Source organism: Ictalurus punctatus, chromosome 12 (assembly GCF_001660625.3).
Source record: "Ictalurus punctatus breed USDA103 chromosome 12, Coco_2.0, whole genome shotgun sequence".
Lineage (NCBI taxonomy): Eukaryota > Metazoa > Chordata > Actinopteri > Siluriformes > Ictaluridae > Ictalurus > Ictalurus punctatus.
The window spans coordinates 22,168,905-22,183,905 of NC_030427.2; the positions used below are offsets into that span (position 1 = coordinate 22,168,905).

Consider the following 15,001-nt stretch of genomic DNA (forward strand, 5'->3'; position numbering starts at 1 on the left):
GCCACTCCAGTCTATCCACAGGAAGAAAAAAAAGCACACAAACAAAAAGGACTCCAGAGTCTTGAGTAAAAACGAATAAAAAGTAGTGAGTGTTATCGGTTACTCATAAAAATGCTAAATTGTTTTGAAGATTTTTATTTAATTTTTTATTTTATATATATATATATATATATATATATATATATATATATATATATATATATATATATATATATATATATATATATATATATATATATATATATATATATATATATAAACACAACATTTTAAAATGATATTACACGTGTTGGATCACACTTGTTAGATGTCTTGCTACATTATTTTGGATTTATTCCTCATAATTTACATGATTTTAAATTCACGATTAAAGTATTAACCAGATACGGATAAGAGGGAAAACAAGCAGAATATTGGTTTAGGAAAGAACCTGTGGGTTGGACTGCATTGTCAGAAATATCTTGATTATATTAAACTATTTATGCTAGTCGAGACTTCAACATACAAAATGTTCAGTGGCTTTGCTCTGAAGAATCTGGCTCCCCTTCATGAAATTACATACTTTTAAATTTACACCTGACACCTGACCAGTCACAAACATAACATATATGATTGTTGAATGTCCCTAGGAAGGCTTTCCACTAGATTTTGGAGCGTGGCTGTGGGGATTTGTGATCATTCAGCCACAAGATCATTAGTGAGATCAGACACTGATGTTAGATGAGGAGGTTTAGGGTGCAGTCAGTGTTCCAGTTCATCCCAAAGGTGTTCAGAGGGGTTGAGGTCAGGGCTCGGTGCAGGACACTCAAGTTCTTCCACACCAACCTTAGAAAACCATGTGTTCATGGACCTTGACTTGTATATAGGGGCATCGTCATGTTATAACAAGTTTGGGCTCCTTAGTACCAATGAAAGGCGATTATTGTTTAAGCACAAATATTGATACAGGAAATATGGACTACTGACTACTTACAAATTATTCAGCAGTTTTGCTATAAACACTGTACAATAAAAGGCCTCAGACGTTGCATCAGCAACAAGAAGTCAAAATGTCAAATGTCAAAACTCTTATAGACGTTTTCTTGCTTGTAGTCCCAATAGTGTCCTCTTGTGGAGATTCTTTAGCCTGCTAAATGTCATTGAGATGGACGACCTGTAAGTAGGCAGCCAGGTCTATACAAACACGACACATCTTCCAAGCATTTCTCAAACCATCTTTATTCCCAGAGCCAGTTTATTTTAAATACAAACATTACCATCATCATCGGTCTCATTCATCATCAATTCTTTCGCTGTTATTTTTACATTCACCATCAGTCACCAGATACAGGATTGTGTTCTTTATTGCAACTTTTCTTCCAGGGTACCCAAATTGCAACATGGCTTAAACCTGCTAAATTTATCTTTAATTCCAAGCTTCACTGTCTTGTGCCTTGTGCAACACATTACATTACATTTACACTCACCTTTTTTCTTTTTTTCTTTTTCTTTTTCTCACTCATGTTCACAGTTGGACAGGAGGATTTACCATGAAGCTATAGGTCTATGGGTTTGTGAGCTAACAGACAATTTAGAAAAAAAATACCCAGGATCACACTGGACCCTCATTAAGGTTACATTGCTTAGCTTAGCTTAGCTTAGCACTCCATTAAATTGAATCCACAGTTAGCTCATTCACCTTTTAACCCAGCCTCAGTGTACAACCCGCAATCTACATATCAAATACAATTTGTTACCTAAACAATAAGGATAAACAGAGTGCATTATCTGAGATTTTCCTAAAGATACCTGTCCTGAATTTACTTTAGACAGTTGATGAGGGAGGTACAGTTGCAATCAAAATGATTCAACCCCCATTGCAAATCAGGTTTATTGTCAAAATTTACAGCCGTTCAGCTGTTTGCAGTGAACAAATCAAATAAAAGCAATTGAAATAGTTCAACACAATGAATACTTCATGGGCTTCATTAATTGCACCAGGTGTGCTTGAGCTGGAACACATGAAATATCTGAACTGACTAGGGGCACGAAATATACGCTGCAACCTGATTTTCGAGAAGGCAGGTTGTGAAAAACCCTCAAGTGACTGCAAAAGACCTGCAGCGAGACTTTGTGGCAACAGGCACTGAGGTTTCAGTGAGCAGAGTAAGGCGCGTACTAAATGAAAAAGGTTTCCATGCCAGAACTCCAAGACGTACACCACTACTGACCCAAAAGCACAAGAAAAGTCGCCTCAAAATCATATAAATAAACCACAGAAGTTTTGGGATTGTGAAGAATGAAGGAAGAACACTCTGTCCACAGTCAAGCATGGTGGTGGCTCAGTGATGCTCTGGGGCTGCTTTGCATCCTCTGCCACAGGAAACCTGCAGCATGTGGAAGGCAAGATGGATTCATTGAAGTATCAGGAAATCCTTGGAGAAAACATCATGCTGTCTGTGAGGAATCTGAAGCTTGGGCATCATTGGAGCTTCCAACAGGACAATGATCCCAAGCATACCTCAAATTCCACCAAGGCTTGGATGCAGAAGAAGTCCTGGAAGATTCTACAGGGTCATCACAGTCACCTGACTTGAACCCCATAGACAATCTCTGGTGGGATTTGAAGATGGCGGTTGCATCATGCAAACCAAAGAACATTACTGAACTGGAGGCCATTGCTCATGAGGAATGGGCTAAGATTCCTCAGGAATGCTGCCAGAAGCTAGTGTCTGGCTATGCATCTTGTTTGCAGCAGGTCATAAGAGCAAAAGGGTGCTCTACTAAGTACTAAAGATGATTGCCATGAAAGGGTTGAATAATTTTGAAACTGGAGAAGTCATTATAAGTTGCATTTTCAGTTGAATTTGAGGAAACCACTTGAAGCATTCGTTGTGTTGAACTATTTCAATTGCTTTTGTTTGATTTGTTCACTGCAAACAACTGAAAAGTCTGTAAATTTCGACAATAAACCTGATTTGCAATGGGGGTGGAATAATTTTGATTGCAACTGTAAGTGCTGTATTTTACTATAAAGTTCTTGGGATTATTGGGGAAGAGGTGTGCGTGGGACCTTTTGTTAATCCCAACCCAAATGAATTCTGACCAATCCTACCCACTCCCACAGAATGTTTGACTAATCCCACCTGCTCCTGCAGAAAGTTTGACCAATCCCGCCTGTTCCCACTTGCACTAGCAGAAACTGTGTAATCCCACTTGTTCCTGCAGAAAGTTTGATTAATCCCACCTGCTCCTGCAGAAAGTTTGACCAATCGAACCCACTCCCAAAGAAGTTTTGACCAATCCCGGCCCCTTCTGAAGAAAGTTTGACCAATCCCATGTTTTCCTGCAGAAATTTGGATCAATCCCGCCCACTGCATGATATTTTTAGTATTGATTTTTCCCCAAAAAATATAAACAAGTTTAAACATTTGTATAACCTCCATGACAATGACCAGAATAAAGACTTTTAGTTACAGAAAGATGGATGAATGAATGCGATAAACGTGATTTTAAAAAACCCTTCCATGTTAAAGGACGTGACCTTTATTTGTCCTATGAGCTTCATATCAGACTGCCTACGACTTTTTTTGTTGGGCCCTGTGGGAACCCAGTCCCAATACACACCTCTATACTGGAGCATTCATTCGGGATGAGTTGCCTTCTGATGCTAACTGGAATGGTGAGAAGTAACACTGGAAAGAATTCACAAATAACTCTGTCTAACATATTTAACCAACTTCTTGACAGTAAGAGATTTTGTTAGGCTTCTGAGAATAGAACTTTATTTCACTGTTGGTGAAATGGGGAAATTTATCATTATATGCAAATTGTAAAAATATCTGCAGAAAATATACAACTTTTTATACTGTAAAATAATGCATCTTCACCTCTTAACTGTAACTGAAACTGGACAGCTCTCTCAGTACATCCAGACGGGTGGATCTGCAACCTGGGATGACATTTGGCTCTGTCTCAAACCACATACTACCATACTTCATAGTGAGTACAAAATAATAGGCCACCTTTGTTGCCATTCTGTTTTGACACACTTATGTAGTACAGTACTATGTGGAGCATGAGAGTTTAATACATGACCTTAACGGAAGTGTTCATACAATCATGTTAGCATGGTAACGGTGAATGGTCACAACCCATTAGCATGATGTCATTTGCATAATGCTAGCAGGTGGCTAATTGAGTGCATTCACTGTTAGCCGAACTAGTATTTCTGACTGAACTATTCATTGAATACCAGCTGAACATCTCTGTTGCACCTTTTTCTCTATCCCTCACCTCGCATCCTGATTGTCTTTGCATTTCCTCTGAGTCTGTGCATTGTGTGCACATACGTGTGAGTGTGTGTGTGTGTGTGTGTGTGTGTGTGTGAGAGTGAATATGTGTGTGTAGTCATAAATAAGCACGAAACACTGGAGCAAATCGATTGCTTACGAAAGGCATCACTTTTAACAGAGAAACTCAAGCTTGAGGCAAATTGTTGCAGTTGTTTTTTTTTTTTTTTTTTATACAAAATGACCATTTATCATTATTTCCTAATGAACGGTAGAGGTATGTGATGTGAAAAATGTTTCGCAGTACAATATGATGTCATGTCACGTAGGGAAAAAACAAGAACATAACAAAAAAGACAAACCGAAAGTGTCTCCTCGACATATCCTCTATACCTCACGTTGAGGTCACGTTGTGATACGAAGCAGTGGGCCGTTCATGCTCACTGCTCACTGCTGTGTGTGTGTGTGTGTGTGTGTGTGAGAGAGAGAGAGAGAGAGAGAGAGAGAATCATCCATATTCTGAGGCTGACTGAAAAGAGGTATAAATAGACAAACTCATAGCACCAACAAGTCCGAGCGGAGGCATCACCTTTGTCTAACTTATGAAAATATATAAAACGGGTAAGAGTTCCTACGAGGTAAGAGTCACAGACGGTCCGGCAGAGTGAAGGATCTGAAGTTGGATGGGCATGGGACGGGGAAAAACACGCCTTCAGGAACACACGTTGTAGCAATCCTCATTTTTTTTGGCACCTAAACAGTGGCAATCTTCAATGAAAACAGATTTTGGCGTCTAGATAAGCTCCTGCATGCTTTGATCTGTCGTCGTTTTGTGGGAAATTACGCTCATTACCTCAGTACCTTACATCCTTTCTGTGTTCTGATGTTTTGTGAACAGTGCGTGAGAACTCATCTTTGTGTGTGTAAACCTGTAAACCAATGAAATTATGTAGGTAGTGTGAAAATCTTAAGGAGCAGAGGTTCTTCTTGTGTGCCAGGATTATTATTATTTTTTTTTTTATATCTTTCCCCAAGTGGGACACTGATCTGACTTCTACTAGATGTGGAATGTTGCATGATACAAATGCATAGATCACACAACCGAGTGCATGATGAGCCAACGCCAGCAACTAGTAGATATACTCACCCAGCAAACTGTACAACAAAAATACACCTAGAGTAACTGAGAACAACAATGTACAAGACGGAGAGAGAGAGAGAGAGAGAGAGAGAGAGAGAGAGAGAGAGAGAGAAAGAAAAAAAATGCTATTCACATGTACCCGCATCATAAAAGGAATGCTCAGTCTAGAAATGAGGGCCGAGAGCTACTTTTAAATCTGTGGAATGCAGCAGCACTCAGTAGTGAGAAAATGGAGTTCATCGAACGTGTCCGAAGAGGGCTGGGTGTGGTTAAGAGCCACTGGCGTGTGGGGTCACATGATGGGCGGGTTTGGTCAGTCCTCAAACACCTCAAGGAAGAGGGGAGGAAACAGCTCGGTGGGACACTCCACCTTCATGTGCAGGAAGCGGCTGGCGTGGCACGCACCGATCATGCGCAGGTCTGTCACCTTCATCAGCAGCTTGGGCCAGAAGTGCGCCACCTTGTGCTTGCGATAGTTGACATAGTGCTCAAAGGCCAGCAGAAACTCCTCCTGGCAGCGCTCGATCCGGTCCGCGCTCGTCAGTCCCGGACGATCTGCAAAGGACATAGAACGTTAACAATCTGAAGATATGGAATCCAGCAGGATGCGGAAACATTAACATTTGCTTTTATGGTTTGCTCCAGAATTGTTGGCACCCTTCATTGATCAAAACGATAAATTATAAAATGAGTAATATGCCCCCTCTCCACAACACACACCAGTTAGATCTCTCGTATCATATGACCGCTACCTCCACATGTTTCCTCTGAGACATGTGAAACCAGCCAACCTTATCTTTTCATACACAAGGCAGCGTAACCCACTCAGCGGAAAACACTATACACCCACTACTGCATGCATGAGCTCACGGACGCCCATGATTGACTAGCGTGGCTGTGATTGACAGGGGGGAGACAGAATGTCATCCTTCCCACCCAGAGAGCCAATTGTGCGGTCTCAAACTCCCAGCCATAGATGGCTGTGGCATCATCATCTGGATTCAAGCTTGCGATCTCTGGCTGAATGGGGGTGAACACTTAAAATTGATTTCAACACGGTACATTTGACACGTACAAATCTGCAACTTAATTCTGTAAAGCCGGTTTCAGAATTTATTGCCACTTAACAATCCAGTTGTAGTTCCAACCATGTTTGGAGTCGCATTTTGAAGGTTGCTCTCAGGAAGTGCTTCTTTCTTGCAACGCTTCCAAACACGTTGCTATGGAAGTAGTGTCTAATATAGTGTTTTTGAATATTTTGAAGCTGGACAACTCCAAGAATCAAATAAACTGTAATTGTGAAACTTGAAGCTTTGGGGTCTTGTTTTCCTCTCTCCTCTCACCATCCTCCTCATTCAATGTCCCAGTTTTCTTATTCTCTCTCAAAATACTAACGTTGAGTAGCCAATCATTCTTAAACAGTCTTTTGCACACAAAAAATGCACTAAGTAATAATACAGACAGATGACACATTATAAGAAAATTATCAGTGTGCCTTGGAATCAATCGGACAATTCTCTAGAACTGTACTCGAGGAATGAAAACTGTTATTCTAAAAGATAGTACCTTTTGTGTTTCCATGATGGTGGTGGAGAATGTTGTCTAAATTGTCGCTCCAAAATGTTTCATCGTAGCATAAAGATGATCAGTTAGAACTTTGTAACTTTGGACACAAATCAAAAGAATTGCACCCACTGTATAACAGAGTCACTGGACCCCCTGTAGTGGCCAAGCATTTAGGTGTGTACTGTCGATTTGGTGTATGGCATGCACACAATCAATTCATGATTCACCGTGACTATATACATTTTTCCACATGTCTGTAAACCATTGGCGTATGATGTTTGCACCGAACCGTGCATTCTTCTTTGTTAATGAGAGATTTATGCACTACAGCCCTGCTATAATATCCCTCGCTAAGGACTGTTCGTCGTCACCTGATTTCTGTTTTTCTTTCCGTATCGCACTAATGCACGAGTATTACTGCCATTGACCGTGCGCTTTGGACCATCATTTCCAACTCTATTTACTGAGGACTTTCCCGTAGATCTAAATACGTATGTCGGTGTTCCTAGTGAAACACAGCAAGCTGAGCATTCTTAGTTACTATGCTCCAATAATGAACATTACTTCAAAGCCATTTAGATCTTTTCCCATGCCATCTCCATCCAAAATCAAGGTCAACTAGGTTCAATCAGTAATTTATACACACACCATAGAGCAGTTTGTTTAACTGCAAATTATCACTCATTTCATGTCATTCATTTTATATATTCATGTTGCTCATGGTCATCAAGGGTCCCAGTGATTCTGGAGTTGAGCTGACTGTACAGAAGAATACAAGCACCACTATTAGCGAAGGATACTAATTTGTTAAGGACTTGGTAGTCCTTGATAGTCATTGATTGGGATTTATGGATCCACTTGGGACAGATCTGTTCATATGGACTAGAAATGATGGCCGCTGACTGTGAGACAGAGAGACTAATGTACTATTATCACAGCTGAAGTGTAATCACATTTTAATCTAAGTTGCTGAGTGGTTTCCCTTGAGTGGCTTGTGTAATCCTGGGTAATCGCTGCTGGGAAGGTCTGCCATAGCTGATCTAATGCCTCTTAAATACATTCCCAGTACAAGTCAAAAGCTATATGCAGAAACAGGGATTATACATTTGTGCCACAAGGTTGGAGAGACTAACATTTAGTGTCATCATACACAGCTAAACTAGTCCTGGGTGAAAGGATTATATGTGATATACTATTTGAGTTCACAATTCAAATATTTTTTGTTTTCATTTGGTTGCTTTGATTTTCAAGTGGGAATTTAGAATTTTCGTTTCTTCTACTGCTTGAACAATCTCGATGAGAACACTGACAGGAATCCCCTTTCCCCACCTGACCCCTCTCATTAGTTGGGCTGCTATGCTATGGTTGGGGGTGGAGCTAATTTCAGAGCCAGAAAAATCAAACAGTGTAACGAGTTGAATACATTGCATGAATGTTATGAGTAATTTTTTTTTTAAATGGTACCTTTTGAAATGATATGATTACAATAGGTCTAGAAGTACTTACAATACAAACTCCACTTTTGAATTAAAGGAAACTTTAGGGACTTAAAATTTCCAGTAAGAGTGTCATGAAAAGTCTTGTAAAATCATCAGTTGGTGATTTCCTAAGTCAAGGGCATTTGATTCAACTTGCCTGTTAATTACCAGGTTTAGTAAAAACATGTTTGTCAAACTGTAAGGTACTCTGTCCCTCCACGATTGGAAACGATGCCCCCTGATGCATCATCAAACACTAATTACACGTTTCAGTTTTGCTCATTCCACTTCTTTACCTCTCTAATTCAATGAGTGCCAGGGAGCTGTTTTTCTTTTAATACGCTTAGTTTAATACATACCCGAAGACAGCAGAATGACAGCTTGTAGCAGCGCCACCTCCGAGTCGTCTAGGTTGAAGGAGGACAGAGAAACCCCAAGATCAAAGATGGCATCCGAGACCACACCCAGGCCGCCATTCTTTAGCTGGCCACGTGTCACTGCCATCTCACCGTTGAGCGTGAGCGTCTCGCTCTCGGAGTCATAACGCACGGCTGCACGCAGAGACATGATCTCCATACAGCAGCCTTTCAGCAGGATGATCTGATCTTCACAAGGCAGCTGGAGCACAAAACCCGCATTAGGGTTATGCCGCACATTACATAACTCAACCGTTAAGCCTTGCGTGTGGTTTTTAAATAAAATAAATAAAATAATGCTAAAAAGTTCTTTTCAAAAGTTAGATCCCAGAAGCTGCATGTGGCAACATTTTATAGTTCAATCCCACACTACTAAAGAATTATTATATATCATTAGCAAGGACACCGTTCATGAGCTGACAGTAAATGAATCAACTTAATTATTTTTTTTTTTTCATTTGTAAAATCAAAAGGCTATTGCATTTTTTTCTTCTTCCTCAAATAATTCACAGCTGTTAAATATTCTGCATAAACACAAACGTTTGGTGAGTTTTGATTGATAAGTGACGCGCTACATTGTTCAATTTTTCATGAAAAAAACTGAACAACTGTCCAGAATTGTACATCCTAGACCGATTTAGATAGTAAAGTTTTATTGACTGCAACATTTTTGCAACTCCATTACTCCAACGAATCATAAAGAGTAAAAATCCAATATAACATCTATGGGTGCATCGATACTGATACTGTTTCTTTAAGAACTGATACAATGTGACACGATGTGACATCGACAGATGTTGCAAAAATGACAGCAATGTGCAAATATTTCACGATTAATGGCAAGCAGTGCAAACCAGACCTCAAACTGCTTTGTGAAACTATCGAGAGCATCTCCCTACAATAGAAGTAACCTGATAAAACATCTTAATCCGTTTAAACATTATCTTGAATAGAGAGTGTGAGAGCTGCTGACATGAGCGTGCAGAGCAGAATCGGTGAGCGTAGTCTTTTAAAATGAGCGTACCGTACCGTGTGTTGCATACACACAAAGGTATTCAGATCTTGAGTGTGGAGCAGTGAAGCGAGTGTGCAGAGAAACTGTTTGGTGAGCACTTCAGGTCTACGAGCACTGAGATACACAGACTTCTTTCACCAGGGTCCACAATTTGCTCGTGACTCAAGGTGCAATTCACGGCCGCTTGAGCTCATCTTAGGCTACGTCCACATTAATACGGATGAATCTGAAAACTGCATTTTCATTTTCCAAAAGATCGCTCGTCCACACTGAAGCGTCTGAAAATGCTTACATCCCTATACTGGGCATGCGTAAAAACATAACGCGCTGTAGAGCATCGTCTACCGTCTTGTTTGTTTTGAGTTGAATGGGTCCCATGACTAAAAATACCTCATTGGTTTTGAATATCTCCGTTTTCTCGGGCCACACTACAACGCGGAAATGGCGTCTTCCGATTTATCCACTGGAGAGAGTTGCTCAGTTTTCGCTGGACGAAAAAAAACGCCCTCTCAGCGTGGACGGAAGTCCGAAACGTAGCGAAAAGGATGCGTTTTCAAATTCATCCGGATCAATATGGACGTAGCCTTGAATGTAAAACTCAGCATGGGGAGTTCATTGTTAGCAGCACATGACAGCAACCGACATGACACCCCTGATTGACTAATGCAGCTGTTCTTAACCTTTTTGCGAGTACGACCCACTTTTAAGAATGATGCCCAATGTTGCGCACTACTCACTCAGTGGGATGGTTGGTCTTTGATAGAGGATGAGGCAGCCCAAAAGACCATGACTCTGTCTCTATACCTGTTCTTCAGCTACACCAACGCTGAAAAATCAGCCTCACAGAGATAGGTCGAAGTGAATGGGAGAGTTTTTTTCATTGCCATGTCACTAAGTTCGTATATCCAAAAATCCACCAGTGGTGTCCCTACAGTATAGAAATAAAAGTTTTCCACTGACCCCCTTGCTACCGCTTCGCGACCCCCCAGGTGGTCGACCCCAGATTAAGAACCGCTGGATTAATACTAAGTAGGTTACTAATTTTGGCATCAGTATCCGAATCTGTATCGACGAGAATAAAAGAAATCAGGTATTAGTACTTGTATTCAGTCTGAGAAAAAAAATGGCATCAATGCATGGGGTGTTTCACAATAAATCTGAATTGAGTCATTCTCCCCAGATTATTTAACATTTTTTAAATGACATGCATGTAATTGAGTAAGCAAGTAAGTAAGTAAGTAAATAAATATTTTTATAAGTTCATATGTTTAATTTATATGGCGGTTTTCTGAAACTCAAGGTTGCTTTACAATTGACTACAAAGCAGTCAAACTCACCTCACAGAACATAGGCAGCTTTTTGGCGAAGTCCACCACTCGGGTGATGGCTGGGGTGATGATTTTTGTAAACTGACTGAAGGCTTCGATGTCCACCTTGCTGCCCTCCGGTGTGCTGACGATCGTCCCCTGACCTATGTCTTCAGCCTGAAATGATAGGAAATGGGAGGAGCAGAGTGCTTAGCAACAGCATGACTGGCAGCTAATGCACCATTTCCACTTGGACATTTCAGACATTGGACACATTAAGTCCTCACTCCCTTCTAAATAGCATGAGAAAAGGAGACAGAATCACAAAGCACACTGCAAAAAAAAAAAAAAGTCTGAGGTGCCCAAGTTATTCCGAAGAAAAGGAGGAGGAGGAGAAGAAGAAGGAAACTTAAACGATAGGACGACCAGAGGAAGTGGGAGCAGAGCTGTTCCTTATAGATCTCTCTCTTATAGCGGTGTCTTTGACTAGGGTTATTCACTGATATAGTGAGAGTTGTTGTTTTTTTCTTGGTAAATTTACATTATGCCCTTCTGACCAGGAATAACGTGAAAGATGAAGCATGGAAAGGACCAGATTGAGGAAAGAGCAGACAGGGGTGCTGAGTACAGCGCAAAAACCCAGCCTTCGACCTCTTTCTTTCTCTTTTGGCCTTGTTTTTTTCCCCCCTGTTCCATTGCTATAATGCGCTCAGTACAGCTATCCCTTAAGCTTTCCTCTCCTGTGTACACCCTCAGTCTGACACAGCGAGCACAGCACTACACAAACATGGCAAACAGATGCTTCAAGCATTTAGCACATCAATCTATTCACAAAAATAAAAATGAAACAAACAAACAAAAAAAAAAAAGACAGAATGGAAGCAGCCGACAATTTCATAGAGCGCCTTTTTGGGTAAATCAAAATCAAAATCACAACAGCTCAAATGAATTTGGTTCTATTGGTTCTTACCTTGGTTTCCTTCACCCCCACTGCACTCTGGTCAGAAGTATAGAATAAATTACAAGTTATTTCATTAAGTAGCATTGCTTCCTCGACCTGTTGGGCAATCAACAGGGATCGTGAAGTTTCAATGAAGAACCCGAGTCAAGCCAACTAAAAGAAAAACAAGTTGAAACTGAGGACAGATGAGACAGTGCAGACAGAAACAAAGTGAGGTCATGGGATTGCGTGGTGTTTCCATGGAGTTTAGGATGTTAGGCACCGTAATCAGATACACAGTGGCCAAATAAGAGTGATAATCACGACTAAGATCAACCCATCTAAGATATCCACCTTATTTTTCAAGCTGATTTGTTAACACAGAAAGTATGTGTCCTACTGTCACTACTTTATCAAAATAAAAATCCAAAATATAATTTGAAGGCATATGGATTTGTTAGTTGATCTGGCATGGAAACCCACAGCAAGGTCCTGAGACAGACATCAATCTGTAGAGGACAGTTAGAATTCAAAGAAAACACGGGAAAAGCAAATTGGTTAGAGACCGAAAACATGAGGACAGGAGGAAACGGAAAATTAGAGGAAGGCAGAAAAAGCCTGAGCACTTCAGTAGATTGATTTGGTTGTACTGACTGAGGAAAACTGAGCTTGAGAATAAAGCAAAAGAGGCAGATAAAACTGTAAAAAGATGTTCCATTAAAGTTAGTGCTGCTGCCTTTGTGGAACAGTCTCCAGCATCCAGCTAACACTCCCCCACTCTACAAGATACAAAAAACATGGACATATTAATATAGGGAAAAACAGTGAGGATGGGAATTGGGAAATGTCGGACAAATGTAATGGGGTGTAATAACTGGGGAAAGGGAACCGGGAAGGTAGAAATGAGAAATGGGGAACTGGGAAGGGCGTCTGGCAGGTGGGAAATGGGAGGAACGAGCTGGAAAGCATGGTTTGGCTGGTGGGAAATGGGAAGAGGGGTCTGGCTGGTGGGAAATGGGAAGAATGAACTGGGAAGCATGGTCTGGCAGGTGGGAAATAGGAAGAATGTTCTGGCAGGTGGGAAATGGGAAGAGGGGTCTGGTGGGTGGGAAAGGGGAAGAATGAAATGGGAAGCATGGTCTGGCTGGTGGGAAATGGGAAGAGGGGTCTGGCTGGTGGGAAATGGACAGAATGAACTGGGAAGCATGGTCTGGTAGGTGGGAAATGGGAAGACTGAACTGGGAAGTATGATCTGGCAAGTGGGAAATGGGAAGAGGGGTCTGGCAGGTGGGAAATGGGAAGAATGAACTCGGAAGAATGGTCTGGCAGGTGGGAAATGGGAAGAGGGTAAGGCGGGTGGGAAAGGGGAAGAATGAAGAGGGAAGCATGGTCTAGTAGGTGGGAAATAAGAAGAGGGGTCTGCCGAGTGAGAAATGGCAAGAATGAACTGGGAAGCATGGTCTGGCAGGTGGGAAATAAGAAGAGGGGTCTGGCAAGTGGGAAATGGGAAGAATGAACTGGGAAGCATGGTCTGGCGGGTGGGAAATGGGAAGAATGAACTGGGAAGCATGGTCTGGCGGGTGGGAAATGGGAAGAATGAACTGGTAAGTATGGTCTTGCAGGTGGGAAATAGGAACAATCAACTGGGATCCGGAAAAATGTTTGTTGGGGCCTGGGATGTAAGAAATGGAGTGAAGGACAGGGAGTTTGGAAATTGGAAATTGGCAGGCAACTGGGAACTGGGAATTGGGGAAGGAACGTATGTACTGGATGGAGGACCAAACAAGACACAAAACATGACTACGATGCTGGTTTGGGGGAGGAGATGAATTCTCACCAGGAATTTGCGTTTCTGTTTCCAGTGGTTGCCCTGTGCGTTGGTGGACATGTGGGCCTCAGTGACGACGCGGATCAGCTCCCATTCCTCCTGCGACGGCTCAGGTCGCTCCCACACCATCTTCTGCATCTCCTCACGCTTCCGCCGCTCTCGGTTCTCCTCAATCAGCTTCCGTTTGGCCAGACGCTTGCTGTCATCCAGCACCACTGAAGGGAGGGAAAGGTGGATCGATTGATTCATTTGTACGGTTTTAAATTGGCAAGGTTACTCTTGATAATCTCATGACTTGATCCATGACTAAACATTATCAAACAAGCAGACAAACTGATTGAAGCAACTGCACCGTATAAAAGTCTTCTTAATTATCAAATATCTGTGAAGTAGATCGGCTGGTCGAGTTTTTATCGTGGTCCAAGACCAACTTCGCCATGATGATATACTGTATATCAATTCACTCTATCTATCACGTGAAAGAAGAGAATTCCTCTCTGTTTTGGATATAGTTTCAGAAATGAGCAATTTTAGTTAGCTTTCCTTATCTCCTTTTAAAGAAAGAATCTAAAACCCATATTTCAGGGCTACAATCCAATCTCATGGTCATAGATTATTATTTTATGACCACAAGGTACTAAAGTTGTGGACATAAATTATATAACTTGAGTCCATAATACATGGCCTCCAGGTAATGACCTCCAACCTGGCGAGAATTTGCTTAAGGTGACGTGGGCTAATAGTATATCCATGTCCCAATGCGAGAGACTCCACTGTCTTTATGCGTCATTCCAAGATTGATTACAAGTGTAATATTATTAATCGTCTCAACGCTTCACTTCCTGCTGCCGCAGTGGTCTAATTCAATGGATTTCCCTGTACCTCACTCATTTTAAATTACAATAGTTGCTATGAGAAATGTAATTTGTTGCTGCAGTATATTAATTTGTGGCCATATGTTAGTAAAAAAACCAAACAAACCACCATGTCATCTCACTGAAAAAATAATGATGCACTAAATCACAGCTGATAGCTGCAT

General features: G+C 41.3%; 1 protein-coding gene across 4 annotated transcripts in view; it reads right to left on the reverse strand.

Annotated features, from left to right (window-relative positions):
- Positions 1–1,202: 1,202 nt before the first annotated feature.
- LOC108272791 (thyroid hormone receptor beta) overlaps positions 1,203–15,001 on the reverse strand; it is a 122,030-nt gene continuing 108,231 nt past the window's right edge. For 2 of the 4 annotated variants that reach the window (XM_017481531.3, XM_017481532.3), the window contains exons 7-11: positions 13,972–14,177; positions 12,165–12,251; positions 11,225–11,371; positions 8,816–9,074; positions 1,203–5,967 (exon numbers count right to left, since the gene is read on the reverse strand). In XM_017481531.3, the coding sequence (XP_017337020.1) occupies positions 5,726–5,967; positions 8,816–9,074; positions 11,225–11,371; positions 12,165–12,251; positions 13,972–14,177 (941 nt within the window). In that variant the 3' untranslated portion in view covers positions 1,203–5,725. The remainder of the gene's footprint in view (positions 5,968–8,815; positions 9,075–11,224; positions 11,372–12,164; positions 12,252–13,971; positions 14,178–15,001) is intronic. The other 2 variants (XM_017481533.3, XM_017481534.3) reach the window with 2 other exon arrangements.